This window comes from Manihot esculenta, chromosome 9 (assembly GCF_001659605.2).
Source record: "Manihot esculenta cultivar AM560-2 chromosome 9, M.esculenta_v8, whole genome shotgun sequence".
NCBI lineage: Eukaryota > Viridiplantae > Streptophyta > Magnoliopsida > Malpighiales > Euphorbiaceae > Manihot > Manihot esculenta.
Genome location: NC_035169.2, coordinates 29,902,865 through 29,923,800, shown reverse-complemented (window position 1 = coordinate 29,923,800; position 20,936 = coordinate 29,902,865). Strand labels below are relative to the sequence as shown.

Below are 20,936 nucleotides of genomic sequence, written 5' to 3'. Positions count from 1 at the left end.
TTTTCCCCCTTCGGCTCATCTGACCTCCTGTGCCTCCTACGATCATATTGATGGTTCCGCTGGACCCATCATTCACAGTGTTAGCCCCTGCTCTTCTCGGCGTTTGGACTGCCGGATTGGGTTGAGGTCTCTATCCTTCCGGTTTCTTTACGAAGTTCTTCAGGTGTCCTCTCTTTATCAACCTCTCGATTTCTGCAATCAACTGGAAACAGTTATTGGTGTCATGACCATGAGTACGATGGAACTGACAGTATTTGTCAGGATTTCGCTGGTCAGCTTCCGATTTCAGGGGCTTGGGCCATTGTAAGAATTCTTTATCTTGGACGGCTACGAGCACTTCGGCTCTAGAGGCATTAAGTGGGGTTGGCTTCTCCGGAACCCATGAAGGGAGTAGCCTCTGCTTTGAGACTCGAGGGGGAAAAGGTCTTTGGTCCCTTCGCTCCCAGGGCTGTCTGTAAGGCTCAGACCTTTTGCCATGTTTCTTTTCATGCTTCTCCGACCTCCTTTCCTCCGGGGCTTTCTCCTTGCCTGCCACTCCCTTGGCGAATCGGCTTGTCACCAGAGCGTCATCCTGCCTTATATACTTCTCAGCCCTCTTCATCAGCTCGGCCAGTGAGGTCGGAGGCTTCCTGCTTAATGAGCCAAAAAACTCGGCAGAGGTCGTCCCCTTCTGCATGGCCTCCACCGCCCTTCCCTCATCGAGCTCGAGAATCTGCAGGGCTTCCGTATTGAAACGAGCTACATATTCTCTAAGCGATTCCTCCCTTCTCTGCCTTACTGTTTCCAGATAGCTTGTCTTCCTATCCGTTGGCACCCCGGCGATGAACCGGCTGATGAAACGAGTGGCCAGATCTCCAAAACTTCCAATGCTTCCGGTCTCCAGGCTGTTGAACCACGCTCGCACTGGCCCCGAGAGTGTCGTTGGGAATACCTTACACATCAAGGCATCCGATAAAGTTTGCAGTTCCATGAAGGTCTTGTAGTTCATGACGTGCTCCCTCGGGTTACCCGCTCCGTCATAGGCTGCCATTGATGGCATCATAAACTTCTTAGGGACAGTCTCTTGCTGCACCCACTTCGAGAAAGGCGAAGAAGTGGGCAGGAAGGCTTGGCTTTGATCCTTCTTTCCCAGCTCGGCCAAGAGCTGCTCTCTCAACTTCTGCAGCTTCTGGTCCACATCCTCATCTTCTGGCCTGGGCTTCTTCTCCAGGCGATATTCCTCCTCCTCTGCATCACTTCTGGTCCACCTGGTTGTCCCAGCGGAATAGTTGTCGGCCTCATCATTCTCTATCATCTCCCTCACCCTCCTTCCATGGATTCGGGCCTCCGGCTCTTCCTCTTCTCCGGCTCTTCTCTCCCTTTCCCCAGTACCGCAGCTGCTAGTTTGAGGGTAGTCAGGGATAGGTCAGGGCTCATTGGTTTGGGGTTCTTCTACCATTGGGAGTGTATTCATCGGGGTGCTGAGGCCCCTTTGTTGCATTATCTGCCCTAACCAGTGGGCGGTGTTCTGTAGTTGGAGGGCCATGGTTTGAAGGTCCTGATTGGATAAGGTAGCGGTGGGAGTATTTCCTGCCAAGCTTGGCGAGGGATTGAGAGGAATGGGTGTTTGGTTGTTTAGTGTTGTAGGGCTAGAAAAGGAGAACTGCTACCCCTCTTGGGCAGAGCTCAGGTCATTTGGGATGTTAAGGTTGCTTTCATTGTGATTAGCCATCGTGGATCTCAGTGGGTTTTATTAAGAGTGGAACTCCGGTGATGAAAAGATCTCCTTCGTTCCCACAGACGGCGCCATTTGATGACGTAAAGTCATCTGGGTCCTGGGCCCACACCAGTGAATATTGTCCGCTTTGGCTCAAGGCCGCACGATTTTGCTTTAAAACGCGTCCACTGGGGTTTCAAGGGCAGAGACTTATAAGGCCTTCTCCCTTTGAACCTCTTTCCGATGTGGGATACCTTTGATCCACCCGCATAGGGGTCCTTTCCCCCATACAGGCCTGAGCGTACTCGCTTAGCGCACCGTACTCGTGAGGACCAGAGTTGTATTTCCCACAGACGGCGCCAATTGATGATCTGAGATCCAGAGAAATAGGGTTTTTACAATGGGCTCTGTAAAACTTAGAAAAAGTTTAAACATAGAGATGAGTATTTCTCCTTTTATATGTTTCCTTTTGTCTGCTAGTGACGTGCCAACAGAACGAGTATCATTAGACCACCTGTCCCTGCTACGCTGATACGGACGTACGAGGGAATCAGATCTCTGCCCCATGTGTAACGGCCTCTGATTCTCTCTGTGCGCGTGTAGGCGGGTCTACGAGGCGAATGGATGAATCCTTCTTCGGGTTCCGGGCTGGGCCGGAGGATAGGAACAAAGCTGGGCCCAAATGGGATCGGCCCGAGGTGCAGTGAAGACGAGGCCGGCCTGGTGGAGAAAGCCAGATGAAGCCCGGTTGTGAGGCTGAGCGGGCTGGACCCAGTTCGCATGAGTGGCTTGAGGATTTCTAAGTAATGGGCTATTTTCATGGGTCTAGCTCTAGACTGGGGTGAGGTGAGCCCAAAGGTTATTAAATAATAAAATATTTAATAACAAAATTAATAAAGATATTAAATAATAAATTTTTTAAAATGGTATAAATATTTTAATATATTTTTTAAAATAAAGAGATTAAAGAGTAAATTTTTCAATATTATAAAAGTTTAAGTTGTAATTTTTTCGATGTAAAATTACCGATTTGTTGTATAACTTGTTGAGGGTGAAGGCACCGCATTTGTGCGAAGCTGACTCACGTTTCATTTACTATTTTAAAGACTATCTCCTAATATTTATGTGATAATTTTTTTTATACACGTTATGTATTACACATGTTTAAAGCATGTAAGCACAACAAAACTGAAATCTAATAATTTGAAGAAAAAGAAAAAAAAGCACGGCAGTCGTAAAACTTCGATGAATCGATAATTCAGATATTAGATCGGTCTAAATTTATAATTGCATTGAAAAAGATATTAAACAGTTAAAAATTACTCAAACTCTTTAGAAAAAAAAAATCATATGAATCGGTAAATAATTTATTTTTTTATTATTTAATTTTAATTTAAAAAATAAAATTTATTAATAAAGCTATATATAAAAATTTTAATAAGAAAAATTATAAAAAAAAATTTTTTCTATAAAATATTTTTTATGAAACAAGCAGAATCTAAATTAATTTGACAATTTTCTTGTTTTTGTGTTAAGAAAGTATATATTATATATCAAAATAATTAATTTTTTTAAATGTTAAAAATAAGAAATACAAAGTTTGATGGGCTAAAATATTTTATAAAATAACAATATGCAGTGATATGTTTTTGACTAAAAAAAATATTCAATGATATGTAATGAAATTTAAAAAAAATAACTTACAATTAAATTATAAGCAATTAATGCCTATAAATTAACCTTTGTGTTAATGCTTATAAATTAATTTAATTTTGTATTAATGCCCATAAATTAATTTAATTAGGTTCAAAGGTTAATTTAAGTAGGGTTTTTAATTTTAATTTGGGAGTTTTGGATGCTAATATTGAATCCCCTATTAGTTTTAAGGAAAACTTTGGAATTCTTATGAACATTTTTCCCATGAATAAAAAAAAAAAGTCACTACTATATATACAAGTAAATAAATATTTATTTTATTATCAATTATTTTTTCATGAATAAATATTCGTTATATTAATTATATTAAAATTTAAAAATTGAAGTGTAATTTATTTAATATTAAAATTATAAAGAATAAATTATTATATTAAATAAAATTATAATATCTATATTTTCAAAACATTGTTTCTCTTAATTAGTCTTTTAGTTTAATCATTACATTTCAATTGAATTTTCATCTCAATTAATTGTTTTATATACACCTAATGTTCAATTCAGACTGAATTGGACAAAAATTGACTGGTTCATATCAGCTGTCAAGTTCAATTTCAATTTGATTTTAAATTTCTAAAAATATATCATTTACTTAAAATTGTAGACAAGTCAATTGTCAATTAATTAATTTTTTTACTAAAAAATATTACTTTTATTTAAATATAATATTATTTTATTTTTATATTTTAACTATCAATTAACAATATTTAATACTTATATTTATCTTTTTACTTTTTATTTAATTTTATCAAAATTTTTTATATCAATTTTTTTAAATTAAAATTATATTAACAGTTTAAAATTTAGATTTAATTGAAATCAAAACCAATTGTAAAATATATTTAACCATAATTGCTTTTAAACTAAATCAAAACTAAATTAAAATAGTAAAAAAATCATAATCCTTTTTGAACAGCTCTAGTTTGATTACTAAATCAGATCGAATTGCCAAATTGTAAACTGAAATCGGTTGCACTATAAAATTAAAATGACATAAAATTGCCTTGGTGTCTCATTTTACGTTAAATGGTAAAATGCTATTAAATCTTTGAATTATTATTAAATTAACTAATTCATTCTTATTTTAAAATTATTTCATTAAAAATATTTATATTTTGTAAAGTTCAACCCTTAAGTTATTTTGCTAAAAAATTCGTTAGTCAATTTGGATTGTTTATATGACTTAATTTATATAATTGTAATTAGTATTATTTAGTTTTTATAATTTTAAATATTAATATTATTTAGTTTTTTATTAAAATTAAAATAAATAATAATTTTTTTAGTAAAAGAATTAAAAATTTACTTTCATAAAATAAAAATTTTAATTTTATAAAATACAATAATATTTTAATTGGATGATTTTAAAATAAAAATAAATTAATAAATTTTTTTAAACACTCAAAAATCTCATAGGATTCTCCCCTGACATTTTAATTTTAAAATATTACCATTATTAATCAGTTAGTCTCTGCATTTTCATAAATTTATTAAATTATTCTTAATTTTTTTCCTTGACAGCGAAATAGTTCTTTTATAATTTTTTTCGTTAAAAATAGACAAACATAGAATCGAGGCGAGCTTAGTTTTATAAAATTTAGGTTGATTTATTAAAAAATTTTATAAGTTTGAGTTCGAGTTAGAGCTTGACTCGAACTCTATTATTGAATTCAAATTCGACTCAAAAATTAAATATTATAATCGAGTTCGATTCGAGTTCTACTCGTAAAAAGTTCGTTTAAATTAATAACGAGTTTAATTGAAATTCGAGCTCGAAAACTCGATTAAAAAGCTCGTTTAAATTAATAACGAGTCTAATTAAAATTTAAATTCGAAAATTCGATTAAAAAATTCGTTAATAAAATTTAATTAATTTAAAATTATTAAAAGAATAAAAGAGACTTTAATAAAATTAAATATAATTTAATTAAAATTTATTATAATTAAATCTTTAATTTAAAATACAATAGAAAGTAAAATTTTTATTTATAAAAGAGTTTTACCTTTCATTTTTATAAATTTTTATTTTTTTAAATTAAAAGAATAAAAGAGACTTTAATAAAATTAAATATAATTTAATTAAAATTTATTATAATTAAATCTTTAATTTAAAATTCAATAGAAAGTAAAATTTTTATCTTCCATTTTTATAAATTTTTATTTTTTTATTATTTAAATTTTGATATTTTAATATTTATTTATTTATTTATAACATCAAATAATTTTTATTATTCAAATACTAATTATAAACTTTTAATTAATTATATAAAATATATTTAATATAAAATTAATAATATAATACTAAATTTACTAATTATTTATTTAAATATTTATATTATATGAAACATTAATTAAAATATATATAATAAATATATAAATTTATATATAAACCGCCTATAGGTGAAAGGGATTTTTTTTAAAAAAAATTACATAATTTTTTTTAAATTACATAACTTTAATTAAATTTTTATAATTTTATTATTAGTATTAATAAACATTTATATATAAAATTTATTAATATAATATCATTATTATTCATATGTTATCATTTCATTATTTATATATTATTATTTATTTTTATTTAAATATATAATTTATATTAAATTATTTTATTGTATAAAAATACTATACATATAATGTAAATATAAAATATAAAATATTACATAAAATAAATATATTAATATAACTATAATCAAATTAAATTATATAATTATATATGTACATTATACTCAAATTTTATCAATAAGATTATATTGATTTATATTTAAATTATATAAAAATTTTAATTTATAAAATTAAATAAATAATATTAAGTAGGAAAATAATCATACAAATATATATATATAAATATATGAAAGTAATAATAATAACAATAATAGAGATTTAATAGTTTAAAAAGAGTGTCCAACATATAATGAAAAATAAATATAATGAAAAATAAATATATAAATTAATAATATAGTTATATAATTAAGAAATAAAAATATAAAAATTAATATTATATATAGTAAATAGATTAAGTCGTAAGGAGTGTAATCGAATCGAGCGGAGTCTCTTGATGGGTCTGCACGACGAGTATTTTAACGAGTTTGTTCACGAATTTCTTAATGAGTTTGTTCACGAGTCTCTTAACGAGCTCGTTCATGAGTCTCTTAACGAGTCTGTTCACGAGTTTTTTAATGAGGCTTTTCACGAGTCTCTTAACGAGTCCGTTCACGAGTCTCTTAACGAGTCTGTTCACGAGTCTCTTAACGAGTCAGCTCACGAAACTTTTTTAAAGCAGAACCACTGATTGTATTAATAAAATTCCAAGAAATAAATAGGGATATCATCCCAAACAGAGAGACGATTATGCCTAATAGATTCTCTAGCCAAAGTATGAGCAGTTAGAGTAGCATTGCGACGAACCCATCTAACAGAAATATCAGTTATAGAGTGTAACAAAGATTTACAATCATTCAAAATCAAATCCCTGCATAAGATAATTTGGCAAAGATACTCCACCTTATTTCTCATCTCTCGAGCATAAATCATTAAAGTCTCCAGAATAAAGTCATGGAAGAGAGTTTTTACGAGATAAAGCTCAAATAAGGTTTCACGATTGATATCGTCGTTGCGATTCCAGAAACCCATAATAACTAGTAAACATCCATTAAACATTACCTTCCGAAATAACCGAATCAATAAAATTTGAAAAAAAGCCGATCACAGAAACATACTCATGACTCTTCCACATTAATAAAAGGCCTCCTCCCAATCCTTATCTATTGATTGAGAAACAACAATCAAAATGTAAAAAATTACGAAAAAATTTCATACTAGAACTAATAGTTTTTATTTCCATAAAAAATAAAATATTCAGCTTGTAACTAGGAACCAAATCCTTCAATGCAATAACTGTCCGAGAATTGCCGCCATAAATCTGCCAAAGATGTCTGCATATTCTGAAAATTGATTGGATTGTATGTGAGAAACATCCCCATTATACATAAATCATAAGTGACGATCGGAATATCTCTGAAACACTTAATAGGGTCAACAACATCTTCTTTTTTATCGATAGTCAATTAACGCAGATCGTCTTTCATGGGAAATGGAAAAAGAAGAAGTTATGTTTAAGGAAGAGGAAAAGGCGAGAGTATCGAGAGGAAAACTTATATTTATTTACTTATAAACTGTTCCTAAATTATAATAATATCTTAGACCCATAACTCTTTGCAAAGGACCTTCGAAGTGTTTTCCTAGGTCTCCATATTTGATTGGACTTCCATCGTGGACGAGCCGAATACTATGAAGTTTAAGTTTGACTCGTTTAATAAATGATTCTAAAAATTAAGTTCGAGCTCGGTTTGTTCAGAAATGGAATCGAGACCAATCGAACTTTTATCGAATCGAGTCTCAAATAGTTCACGAATAGTTTGGTTCGTTTACTGCCCTAATTATAGGCTTGCCTTTTTGTTCAGAGACATTCAATTAGCTTTCTCATAATTATTGTTTCCGGGAAAATAATTAAATATATATATAGAAACAGCTAAGGTATCGATGGAGTAGCTTGACCCACAAACAAGTCAATAATTAAATTTAATAAGTTTATAAAGAATATGCACTCATATAATAATGAATTTTACAATTATTAAATTTATATATTTATTCAACGCTTTAATTAATTATACATAAATTTTAATAAAAATATTTAATCTAATAATTATTAGCTTCATATTTTCATTTGAGATTAAGTTTTCTTCTTAGACATTAACAAATGGAATTAGCGAACTTTTCCAAACCGGAGGTGTAATTTGTACTATTACCATTTGTGAATTTCTTTCTTTTTCAAACAAAAATGGTTTCATGAAAGGACAAACATCTTTTTTTTTTTTTTTCAAAGAACATTTCTTTGTTTGTACCTCTAATCTACGCACACCCACAATATAAATATTTAATAATTAAACAATTAAATATTGATATTATAATATAATATTTTGAAATTTTTAGCCCTAAATCAACTGAAGGAGGTTTGGTGATTGCAAGTAAGAATTTGATTTAATATAATTTTAATGGGTCGATTATGATTTATTTTAATTTAATTTAGGGCAGTTCACATCCCTAATCATTTAAAAAAAAAAAAAAACTCGAGGATCACAAAGCCGTGCCAGATAATTGCAAGGTAACAAGAAGTCACAATCTGAAATATCAAGGCCAGAATTAAAAAAACACAGATAGATAGATAATTACAATTGCAAGCCAAATGCCAGGAAATTTACCTGCAAAACAATTGCTTCCAACCGTATATAACAAGTCATTGAACTTTCCTACCTCCCTTCTCCTGCAGATTGACCCATTTTATTAATAAAAACAATGCATATAGTGGAAGAGAGGCACAGCACAATTGCAGTAGAAGAGGTGTATCATAATCCTCCTCACCACCACCATGGTGTGCCTCAGGTATTTGTTGTCAATAACGAGCCTTCAGCTCCACCGGCACCGGCGGCACCACCTGCTCCACCACCCATTACTGTCGTTAATACTAATGTGTATCTAAACCGTGAAGAATACGTCACAGGTATATGTAAAGTATTTTTACGTAGAAGTTTCCTTTCATTCAATTCAAATAACCTGTTGCTAATAAAAAATTTTATAAAAATTAAATTAAATTGATTTTTTTCTATTAATTCTCTTTTTAAAAAAATTTAATTTTTATAATCTGAAAAAAAAAATTTTAATTACAGAATGAATTCTTTCAAATGAAAACTTAGTACGTACTTTCATGAATAATATTGTTTCAGGCTATGCAGTGGCACCACCACCACCTCTTCTTCTTCTTCCTCCTCCTCCGCCGAGTCTTCCATTTTGTGGAATGGGTGTTGGCTGGTTTCTGTAAGTTGTCATACCACAAATATTTTTGTTCTTTTTCATATGATAATAATTAAATTAGGCTGTAGATATTTATTTTATATTAAGATCTATTTGATCATATTGTGGTAAATTTTGTTTTTTTATTTTCTCTCTAAAAAAGCAACAAATAATTGTTAAAAATGGATTATATTATTATTATTATTATTATTATTATTATTATTATTATTATTATTATTATTATTATTATTATTATTATTTAATTTGTAGAGTTGAAATCATAGGTTTATAGTGGGGTGGTTTCTGTGTGGCATCCCTTGGTACGTTGGGGCAATTATTCTACTTTGTTCCAAAGTGGATCCTCGGGAGAGACCTGGATACATTGCCTGCGCCATTATTGTGAGTTTCTTCTTCAGCCTTTAATACCTTATTGCAATTGATTTTTTTTTTTTTTCCGAAGAGAGAATTTATTTATTATTTATTCTCATGTTTAAACAATATCAGAAAAATTTAACATATTGATATTAAATTTACTAAGTTTGTTTTTAAAACTATAAAATCTCAAATTTAAACTCAATAAGTTTCAATTGTGTAAAAGAAATAGAGGAGAGGGGCTGAGTCTAACAATATTATTTATTTTGTGCAGGCTATTGTAATCACTATTTTAGCCATCATCATGGCTGCAAAAGGGAAATGATCATCCATCATCTTCAATGTCTGGCCAGTTTTTTCTTTTGTTTCTCTTCTAATTTTCAAACAAAGACAATCACATTACTCTCTTTTTTCTTTTCCCTTTTTTTCAGTATGATAATATTTAGTTTTCTTGAGACTTTATGTAATTTAATCAATATATATCAATGCAATATGTCGGTGATATTTTTTTTAAAAAAGTGTAAATTTTAAGATTTAATCATTGTCATGATTTTAACATGATCAACAAATGAATTTTAGCTGATCTTGTTGAGAAACGGCAAGGTGTTTTTTTTAAAGAATCAATCACATTATTTTGAAACCTAATCCTACTTGTACTTTTAGGAAAATTTTTATGGATTCAAAAAAAAAAATGAATCTTATTTAATTTTTAATAGTGAAATCCACTTATTTATAAAATTACTTGATTAATAATAACTAAATTCAAATAAGTATTTTTTGTACTTTTTATAATTTTTTATTTAAACTTTTTGATTATAACTTGTAAGACTGTTAATTTGGAGGAATAATAACGCAAAATTTCAAATATTGAAATCAGAAATAGTACTCAAAATAGGAAAAAAAAAAAAAGGAATGATTTGCATGCTTTTCATATATAATGCATAATTTGTCTCTTTACTTTTTTATTAAAGTTATTTTACCTCTAACTTTAATTTTGTCTTATTTTCTCTTCAACTTTCAAATATTAAAATAATTTAATTCTATAATTAACATGTAATATTTACACACTATCATATTATAAAAATTAAATTATTTAATAATTAAAAATTGAAGGGATAATATATATATTTTCTCAATTTGTAGAATTAAATTATTAAAAATTTAAAAATAAAAAAATAAACTAAATAAAAATAAATAAAATAATAACATGGAATAACTAATCTTAGACTTTACAATAAATTTGAATCGGATCTAATTTTGTTGCCGACGTCCGATAGAGACCCACAATAGTTTTTTGAAAAAAGAATTTTAAGACGCACCACTTTCAAAAATATGACGAGAATTGCAAGTATAGCACAAAATTTAATATAAAAATTCCATCCTTTAAGAATCAATTTTGTATTTTATTTATTTATTTTGATATTTTAAATATTTTCAAAATTTTACATATTAGAATTTTGGTTTCTATTATAAATAGTCTCTTTCGACGGTTTCAATTTTTGAGAAATTATAATAAGATTTTTTGTTTTTTATCTTATATTTTCTTTTATTTCATTTTAATCAAATTAACCACATTAGTTAAAACTCTTGACCGACTCTAAATATTTTTTTATCAAATTACTTTTTATGAAAAGATAAACAAGTAAATTATGCATTTAATTATAGTAAATATATATATAAATAATGACAGCAGAAATAAGATTGGACGGTAAATTTTAAAATTTTTCAATATATTCATACTATGGTTAAACTAATGGAACATTTATGTTGAAAAGTCCAAAATTCCTCCCAAATAAAAATATAATCTCAAGAAATAAAGGAATAAAAATTCATAAACAAGCAACCATATTCAACAATAAACACAACCAACTAAAACCTACCATAACCTTTACGGCACCAATTGGATCTTGTCCATTTGGTGATTTGGCAATTTCACCAACTCAATCTAAACTAGAATTTTAGAATTACCTCTTGTAGAATATAAATTAGTGTCATTATCACTATAACTTATTATCTCTTGTAGCACATAAATCATTTGTAGACCTTCATATATAGCCTCTAGTATATCTACAGGAACCTCGGCTACCAAGAGGACTAAGCTTGAGATCTCCTCTTCTTGTGCTTCCCTTTAGTTAGGCCAAACTAGTTTGGGTATGGGTAAATGCTTGAGGAACAATTCCTCCAAACTTAAAATTTTTATTTCAATATAACTTTTTTAGTCATCTGGCACTTCCAATTAGGAATTATGGGCACCTAGTTGTGCATATGTTCAAGTTCTTCATAAGGTTTCAAATTGTAATTCATGGCTTATTTTATGATAGTTTTTCTTTTGCATATGATACATTAGGTGGAATCTTGCTGGGTAGAAGACCATCACAATAGGCGCAAGTGCTAAGATGTTGATGAGTTCTTTCACCTCTATCTGTGGTTACCAAAACTCAGATCTGCTGTTATATCATTTTTTTTCTTACTAGCTCTAGTTGGTTTTCTTTAATAATGTTGCATATTTTAGGGATGTAGGATTTTAAAAACTTAATTTGATGTTTTTGTTGCTTCTTTTTCTAAGAACTTGAGTTTTGAAATATTCTTGGAAAGATAGTTTTTTGGATTGAAGATGGAAGGTCCACCTAAATTAAAGTTTTTGTGGATTTCAAGTTTTATTATTTGAGTGAGCTTTTCTACGTATTTTCTAAATTTGAGATTATACAATACCTAATGTTAATAAATTTTACTTTAGGAAAGTAATTTGAGGTTTTAAATACTAGTTTTGATTCGTCTTAATATGTTTTTTACGAGTTTGAATTTTTAAAATTTTTTTATAAAAACAGTTTTTTAAATTGAAAATAAGAGAATTCACCTAAATCAAAGTTTTTATGGACTTCAACTTTATTTATATCTTATTATTTAGGTGAGTTTTTTTTATGTTTTTGAGACAATGTAATAATTATTTTATATAATGAATTTCGCACTTCAAATAAAAAAAAAAAAACTTGTCATTGTTATTATTAATATTTTTATGTGCTCGTGCATGTATTTTTTATATTTTTTAAATTGAAAATTAAAAATTAAAGAGTAGAACTTGAAATTTTTCAAATTTATTCAGTTGTATTTATCGGTGTTCTCATATATTTAATATTATCAACTAATTTTAATAAATTAAAATATTCATACTGAAATTGGTATGTGGAGGACATATAAAATTAATTATACGTATATTAATATATTTATTATATATAATATATGGTATTTATATTATATATAATAATTTTTTAGATTAAATAATATTTTAAATAATTATTCAAATAATTTAATATAAATACTTTCACTTTATAATTTCTATTGGCTTTATTTTTCATATATATGAAAAAATATAATTTTTTATTAATTTTTTTAATTATATTCATTTTAAACATATTAAATTTTATTAAATATTAAAAAATATTTAAAAAAATTTGTTGTAAATAAAATAAAATAATAATAATTAATTTATATATTATTATAGTTTAAAAAATAAATAATAATTTTAAAATAAATAAAAATTGTGAAATGCCAGTAATATCTTTTTACTTACAACCGGTAATATAATAATTTATTATAAATAATATATTGATAATATAATCCACCGAAACTGCGTAGTTTTGATAACAACAAACAATAAAAGAACTGAAGCATCCATCTGACTGCGTTGGGTACCTTACGCTCCGAGCCTCCCAATTTTTTCCCGTCCTGTAGAGATATCTCCGGCCCTAGCGTCCCGCCGCATGCCTGGTGGCCCACGTTCTCCGCAGCACCGCCTTCAACCTGTGGTTCAACTGGACAACAAGAAGGAACAGCTTTGTCCGATTCAGCTCTGATTCAACCGTCGTTGTAGCTGCATCGCACCATCCACCGCTTCACGCCTTCCATTTTGTCGCCGTTGTTCGATTCAGCTTGACAAGGAGCATCTCTGTTTTTCGATTTTCATCTGTTGCTTCGTTTCTTCTTCAGTCGGCTGCTTTGATTGCGGTTAGTATTCCCAAATCTATCGATTGCTTGTTAAAATTTCATGGGTTTTGTGATTGTTTGGTTGAAAATCACATGTTGTATTGCTGTTTATTTGCTGTTCTTCACTATGTGACTATCCTTTAGCCATTTAGTTGCTGAAATTTCATGGTTTTGTGTTTGTTTGGCTGTAATTACATGTTGTATTTCATTCTAAATCATGGGTTTGTGTTTGCATTGATGTTTGTTGCGACTTCGTGAAGATCAATATTATTTGGTTGGAATTACAGTCTAAATCTGAAATTTCAGTAAGGACTAATTACAGATTAAGAATGTACTGCAAATAGTGTGTTTTCTGCATCTGAAATATCTTTTAAAGAGCTCAATAACAGATTAGGCTTATTATTGTGATAAACAAGCTCAGAGTTTCATGAACTGTGCTCGAGCTCAAGCCTCAATTTTTTTTCAGTTTTCCAAAGCTCGGCTCAGTTTGAATACAACCCTAACACTTACATATTTGGCCCATTTTAAGGGATTTCAGGTTTGTGCCAGACATGTTGTGATGACAAATATTTTAGTGAAGGCCACATAACATGATGCTTATTATTGTGTTCTCAGAGGCACTAATTGTCGTATTTAAATTTGGAAAATTGAAACTGAAGATTTATTTAAGGGAGTGAATTATTTACTCACAAATAAACATTTTATTTATTTATTTATTAAACTTAGAAACAAAGTTGATACCATATCACATTGCTAAGAGCATAGTAAGTCTCATTCTTACTTTTAGTGAGAAACAAAGTTGATGCTATATTCACATGTGCTGTGAGCATTGTAAGTCCCATTCAGTCATTCTTATTTTTTGTTTACAGTAGCTGGTTAGGGAATTTGGGATTTGCCATTGGAGACCAGGGGCTTTCTGAATATCTTAAAGCATTATTCAGTATATCATTGGAGGACAATACATTTTTAGCCATTTTCCTTTTGGGTGTTGCTTCTCGTTTTGTGCTGGTTAAGATAGGAGGGATACATTGTCCTTCATGTTGTAATATTTTCTCTCTCTTAATTAAATTTCCTTTCATAAAAAGAATTCAGTCCCATATTATGTGTGTCACACTAAATCATTTATTTCTTTACTCCAGTCTTATGGTTCTTTTTGCCGTACAGCTTTACCTTCAAATATGGATTCATCACAGAATGCAACAGTGGGGACTGGTGGCAATGGCACATTGCCTACTCACATGAATGATACGGGAGCGGCAACAACAGCAGATGATCCAAAGCAGAATCTGAACCAGGTTATTAATTCCATCCAGAAGACTCTTGGCCTCCTCCACCAGCTTTACTTAACTGTCTCTTCCTTCAACACTGCCTCCCAGCTTCCTCTTCTCCAACGACTGTAATTTCCTTTCAAACTACTCATTTTTCTTTTCTTGAAATTTGTGATAAATATTTGTTTAATAGCAATTCATTTTGGTGTTAGAAGTATTTCTAACATAGCATGCGATTTCACAGTAATGGTCTTGTTGTGGAGCTAGACAACATGGTTAAATTGTCTGAGAAGTGCAACATTCAAGTTCCTATGGAGGTCCTCAAGTGAGTCTCTATCTTCATTTTTACATCACCCATTTCAAGCTTGCATTGTTTGGCATCTGATTTCAAGAGAATTGCTTCATGCTAGTTTGATTGATGATGGAAAGAATCCAGATGAATTCACACGAGATGTTATCAACAGCTGCATAGCCAAAAATCAGGTCACCAAGGGCAAAACTGATGCCTTCAAGGTATTTTTTGGTCCCTAAAGAGAAATGTTAGTTTTATTGCTGTAGGTATTTTTTTCATATATTTACCTAAAAATATAACTCTGTTAGTTTTGCCTTAACTGCATTTGAAGTTATCATGTAATGTTTTGATGTTATAGGGTTTACGGAAGCATCTTCTGGAGGAACTTGAACTGGCTTTTCCAGACGAAGTTGAATCATATAGGGAAATGCGTGCAATTTCTGCTGCTGTAAGTTGTTTAATGAATTTTGACAGGGTCTCTGGTGGAATTTGCTTATGCATGAACCTTTCAAACTTACAAAATGGTTTTCCAAGGATTTCTGTGGCAGTGTATTAGTTTAGAGTTAGGCTGCTGATGAAGAATGATGCTTGATAATATACTTGGTAATAGAACTTCATAACTATGGCATCTTTAATGGTTGAAAGTAGCTTCAGTATACCATTTTTTCCGAGTGTCTTTGACTTGAATTTTTACCCTTTTTAGGTGGTCCAAAATTCTAATAACTTGTCTATCTCAAGATGGCCAGCAGTCATATGTCTTTTTGTGATTACAGAGCCAAATACTGTTTATACCCTTGTATTATTAGAGATGAACTCATTAAACACCTAGAATAAAATTATAACTTATTGAACTTACAAAAATCATAACGATACAAATTAATCATATCATTAATAATTCTCAAAATTTTCATCAAGTGGTTGCACTCTAAATTTTGATAAAGTGATAAAATTACTATCGTCTAACATAGGGGGAGTAAGTTGAATGTCATATTGGTTTGAGATAGGGGGTATGTGCTCCATTATAAGGGTATTGGGCAATCTTCTCCGTTGAGTTGGTTTTTGGATGGATGACTTTTGGATGATTTTTGGAGTGAGTTAGGCCTGATCCAAGTTTAACAAATATATATAATCAGCAATATATGTTATCAATTTTTATTTTTTTTTCTGATAAATAATTGATAATATGGCTAATTTATGTTTAATTATTATGATTTTTATAAGTTCAAGTGTTTAATAGTTATTATTTTAGTTCATACATTTAATAGGTTAATTCCAACTACTGTAGGCGTTTAAATATATATTTAGCCAATAGCATTTAGTCGTCCTTTTTTAGAAAATGTCAATCTCATATGCTAATAAGAAAATTCTGAGACACTTGGGGCTTATTCACTTGCAGAAAAGTGGATTCTTTTTTTGAAAAATTTTTCTAAGAAAACTGGAAAAAAGTGTTATGTTCACATGTGCTGATTTTCCAAATGGAGAAATAGAACTCAAATTTGGAAAGCAATTTTCTAGTATTTTCCTTTATAAAAAAAAGTTATACCTTTTAACTGTCTTCCAAAATGGAAAACAGAAAGTTATTTTCCATAAGCAAGCATATCTACATTTGTAAGTTAAAATTTTGATTTGGCATATAGAAAGTGTTTACTTTAAGAGCAAGTTAAGTTAGAGCTGTAAGCAAAGAGCTCCTGTTTTCTACAGGAATCAAAACGTCTTGCTCAAGCACAGAGTTCATTACCCAATGGAGATGTGAAGGTTAAGGCAGAGCTTTAAGGTTCATGTCATGGATAAATCAAGTTTTCTCTCTCTCTCTCTCTCTCCTGTGTTGTTTACTGTTTTACTCAAGGACTAGTCTGAAGATGTGTATATGACATCTGATGTGAGCAACATTTTTCTTTAGGTATCAAGGAGTTGTTGATTGAGTGCGTCTCACAAAGCGGTTACAGTTATTGAAATCAAGAGGTCCCCAGAAGGTTGATTTCGACATGCAAAGCTATGACGTTATTGTTTTAATTTCAAATAGGCTTCTGAAGAAGGTTTAATGACTCCTTTAACTTTTAATAAACTGCAGGATAACTAGAAAAGATTGAATTAGGTGGACTTTTGCTATGACATAGATGATAGGTGTGTATACTGTGCATTAGCAGTTGATATAAGTTTATATTGATCGAGATCAAGCGTCGCACAACACCACTATGAACTGATATCCCTATCAGAAAACTGATAATCATGTGAGACATCACTCGACCAATGTTTGTTTTCTTCAAAATGCCAGTTTCTTCCCCATGCTTTCAATATTTTGGCTGTTACGATCGCTTGATGACAGAAAGGTCCCCGTTGTATTTTAGACAAAATACGTAGTCTCGTCAGTTAGGTTTTTGTTTTATGAAAAATATTTTTCTGCAACACAGTTTTTGTATGTTTTTTGTGTGTTTGAAGCATTTAAAAAAAATTAATCAACAGAATATTTTTTTCTAATAAAGAAAATTTAAGAATTATAAAAGAAAGTTTACCCTTTTCAAAAGATAATATTTTTTTAGACTTTTAAGATCTTATTAAAATTTTTCTATATAAATATAAATTTATTAATATATTTTACTTTTTAAACTAAAAATTTGTTAAGATATTTTACTTTTTAAACTAAAATTTATAAATAAATTACTTTTCATTTATTTACAAATTATTTTCCGCAATCCTCAAATTTAATGACATTATGTGGGGAGATCAATCGAAGAAAATCTCGACATTGCTTAGAAAACTGAATCGTAACATTGCTTAGATTACCCAAGACAAAAGTGTAAATAATTGGAGGTACTGATTTTATTTGTCTTTTTGCACCTTTTTCACTACTAGAGCATCTTTTTTACTACTAGAGCATCGAGGGAATAACAATGCTTAGATTTAATCAACTACTTCATGCCAAAATGTTAACTGTGTTCTAAATTTTAATTGTTTGTAATTGCCTGTTGACTGCATAAACTTCAAAATCCAATGAGATTAAAAGGTTCCGATGCCAAAAAATGGATCTCAGTTTCGAGATAGACCACGGACATTTGTCTCATGTTTCAAAATCCAAACAAATTAAACAGAACAAGACAAAACAGCTAGCTAGTATTTGCTCTTGATAACACAACCTAAAAAGCTCAACTCTTGTGTAAGGGTATGATCCAAACTCAACTATTCCACCTTTTACCCGCAACGAAGAATCGCACAGCTGCAAGAAACAAGGATCACAGAAGATTAAAATGGCACTCACAGACGACAACAGCAGCAAAAGATGAGATAGAAACTTTAATCCCACTGCTGCATGAACATAATGACAAATCACATAGCAACAAACAGCAGTATTTCTAATGTGTTTTCTCAATGCCCAAAAGTTTAAATTATGGGTCTCATTATTCAACACCAAATTTAGGTGAGCATACATTCATCTAATTTCTTTCCAATGGGTACGTTCCTACCAACAATTAGATTCAAAGCAACAATGTTGATTGCCCTTAAGAAATGGAAATGGATGTAACAATTCCAAAGAGCAGTTTCATGCTTATCCCTGAAATAAATAAATATAATTCAACGGTAATTTTGAAAATCTATACTTCAAAATAGCAGAATTTTGGATTTCTAATGAATCCAACAACAAAAAATAATTCTAATAAAATTGCTATTTGATTTATTTTTGAAATAGCAAAATAGAATGTAGTGGTAAATCAGAAAATATACTTATAAAATTTCCACTTAATTAAAGATTATTCAAATATAAAAGATGCACAAAGTTAAGGATTCTTGGTGAATCAAACAACAAAAGGAATCCTATCACCAAAGTAGTATCCCATTAGCAAACAGTAAGTCCTTACATTACTGAAGTTGCAAAGTAATAAAACCAACAACTATCAATTGTAAAATTAGGATGTTACATAACAAAAACCACATTCGCAGTTATTTGGAAGTTAAATGACAGTTGAGAACAATGAAGCCGGGTTTTGCACCATCTAACTGGAAAACCTAAGGCAGGTAGCCATTGTACGAAACCTTTCAAACCTACGCTAGACAATTGCAAACTTGGAAAGGTGTGCCAGACACAACAATCAAAAAATATATATGCTATCCAGGTAAACCACATTATTCTCAGGAGAGGATTTCCACGCATCACAATGGTTTCTCTTATCAAACATAAAACAGGCACTGTTAAAGAAATTGCATGAACACTAACTAACAACGGACCAAATAGATTGCCATACCCATCCCAACAAAATTGACAAAGAAAATACCTTATATGCTGCTGGGGTACATGAAGACTCTAACCCTGTCTCCCTGTTAAATGCAAAAAAATCATTAAAAATTGACTAAAAAAATGCCCTTGTCACGTCAAAACCAAGCTTCACAAAGCAAAGAAGCAAATACAACTTACCATAGATCTGGGAGGTAGGTTAGACTTGAACTTGGCACGAACAACACCACTGTTACCGTGAGGCCTACTTACTTTGCCCCAAATGCAGCGATAGTGGGTACCATTCTTCTTCACCTTAGCCTTGTATATATAGGCCATACGCTTACCACAGTACCAAGCTACCTCCTCCTTGGTGTTCACGCCCTCGATCTGTATCAGCGACGTGTTTGGGTACTGGTTCGACTTGGACCTAGATTCCAAACACAAACAAAATCGAATGAGGATCATCAAAGACCAGACACTCCATCGAGCTGAATCTCAACGGCAAGTGAAGTCAGTACTCTTCGTTACCTCTTGTATCCGAGAATAGTTCCTCGAACATAGAGTCTGCGTAGAAACAAACAGAGAAATTCAGCGCGGGATCCAAAATGGCATACTCAAGAGATATTACAAAGAAAGGATGAAAGAGCTGGCTCAGAACCTGACATTCTCTCCTTGGCGGCTTTTCACCATCTTCGGTTCTGCTTGAGGCTCTGCTTCTCTGAACTGCGGTGGCGGAAAACCCTAGCAGCACTCGGAAAAGAGGGGGAACGAATACGTTTATATGTAGGTTGTAAGGTTGAGGTAAAATTACGGTGTGTGGGGTTATAACTTTGAACACGCTCTATGGACAAGGACCGTTCATCAGCCGGAAGCGAACCCATTTGATCAGAAAAACGTTGAAAGACGGGCCTGAACCTGTCAGGCCCAAATGGACCCGTTTTATAGTTTCCGGGCCTTAGGCCCAACGGCTAGTTTGAGTGCGTTCCTAGTTTTGGTGGAGCTCTAGAAGTTGGAGCAAGACGAAGGAAACGGATCCTTTAAAACTGCCGTCAGCCTACAGCGCTTCTTTTTTTTTTTTTTTTCAAGTTTCGAATTATTTAAGACAAACAACTATATATTTAAAACAAGTTTAAGACTAATTTTTTTTAGTGTTTTAGATGCTAAAATATTTAAAATATTTTTAGTGAGATAAATTGAGATTTAATGTGAATTTTGATATTAAATATATTAATAGAGATTAAATTTGAATATCAAGGGTTTTTTTTTTTTTCTGGGAGAAGAAGGAGGTGTTCCATTAATTTAAAATAAAAAAAATATTTCTTTACTTAAGAAGTGAGATGATATAGTTTTTTTTTATTAATTAAAATTTTTGAAATTAAATTTTAAATAAAAAATATTTTTAAAATTTAAAAAAATATGAGACTTACAGATTTAATCTGATAATAAGTGTATCTAAATACATCTGAGAGGTCTCATATTCTACTCTCTTAATTTTTAATTCTCATTATAAAAATAAAAATTAAAAAGATATGTTAATTCAAATTTATTAAA

The 20,936-nt window shown here is 30.5% G+C and overlaps 3 protein-coding genes across 5 annotated transcripts; 2 read left to right on the top strand and 1 right to left on the bottom strand.

The window, feature by feature from the left end:
• Positions 1 to 8,681: 8,681 nt before the first annotated feature.
• LOC110621868 (60S ribosomal protein L18a-like protein) lies at positions 8,682 to 10,152 on the top strand. The gene is made up of 4 exons (XM_021766144.2): positions 8,682 to 8,969; positions 9,193 to 9,283; positions 9,544 to 9,658; positions 9,906 to 10,152. Exons 1-4 carry the CDS (start codon positions 8,765 to 8,767, stop codon positions 9,954 to 9,956), a joined length of 462 nt encoding a protein of 153 aa, XP_021621836.1. The 5' UTR covers positions 8,682 to 8,764; the 3' UTR covers positions 9,957 to 10,152.
• Positions 10,153 to 13,259: 3,107 nt separating this feature from the next.
• LOC110621906 (mediator of RNA polymerase II transcription subunit 10b) lies at positions 13,260 to 17,346 on the top strand. 3 transcript variants are annotated; one of them, XM_021766200.2, is made up of 8 exons: positions 13,279 to 13,636; positions 14,485 to 14,657; positions 14,780 to 15,011; positions 15,128 to 15,208; positions 15,294 to 15,396; positions 15,534 to 15,623; positions 16,877 to 16,949; positions 17,076 to 17,346. In XM_021766200.2, the coding sequence occupies exons 3-7, from the start codon at positions 14,794 to 14,796 to the stop codon at positions 16,946 to 16,948; spliced, it is 564 nt and encodes a 187-aa protein (XP_021621892.1). In that variant the 5' UTR covers positions 13,279 to 13,636; positions 14,485 to 14,657; positions 14,780 to 14,793; the 3' UTR covers position 16,949; positions 17,076 to 17,346. The 3 variants fall into 3 exon arrangements, with proteins under 3 accessions (XP_021621891.1, XP_021621893.1, XP_021621892.1); XM_021766199.2 differs by lacking the exon at positions 14,485 to 14,657 and having other exon boundaries at positions 13,260 to 13,636; XM_021766201.2 differs by lacking the exon at positions 14,485 to 14,657 and having other exon boundaries at positions 13,260 to 13,636; positions 16,877 to 16,971.
• A 795-nt stretch (positions 17,347 to 18,141) lies between these two features.
• LOC110622076 (60S ribosomal protein L35a-1) lies at positions 18,142 to 20,202 on the bottom strand. The gene is made up of 5 exons (XM_021766452.2): positions 20,044 to 20,202; positions 19,914 to 19,949; positions 19,584 to 19,812; positions 19,444 to 19,486; positions 18,142 to 18,389 (listed from the first exon to the last, which is right to left on the bottom strand). The coding sequence occupies exons 1-4, from the start codon at positions 20,073 to 20,075 to the stop codon at positions 19,445 to 19,447; spliced, it is 339 nt and encodes a 112-aa protein (XP_021622144.1). The 5' UTR covers positions 20,076 to 20,202; the 3' UTR covers positions 18,142 to 18,389; position 19,444.
• Between the last annotated feature and the right edge of the window lie 734 nt (positions 20,203 to 20,936).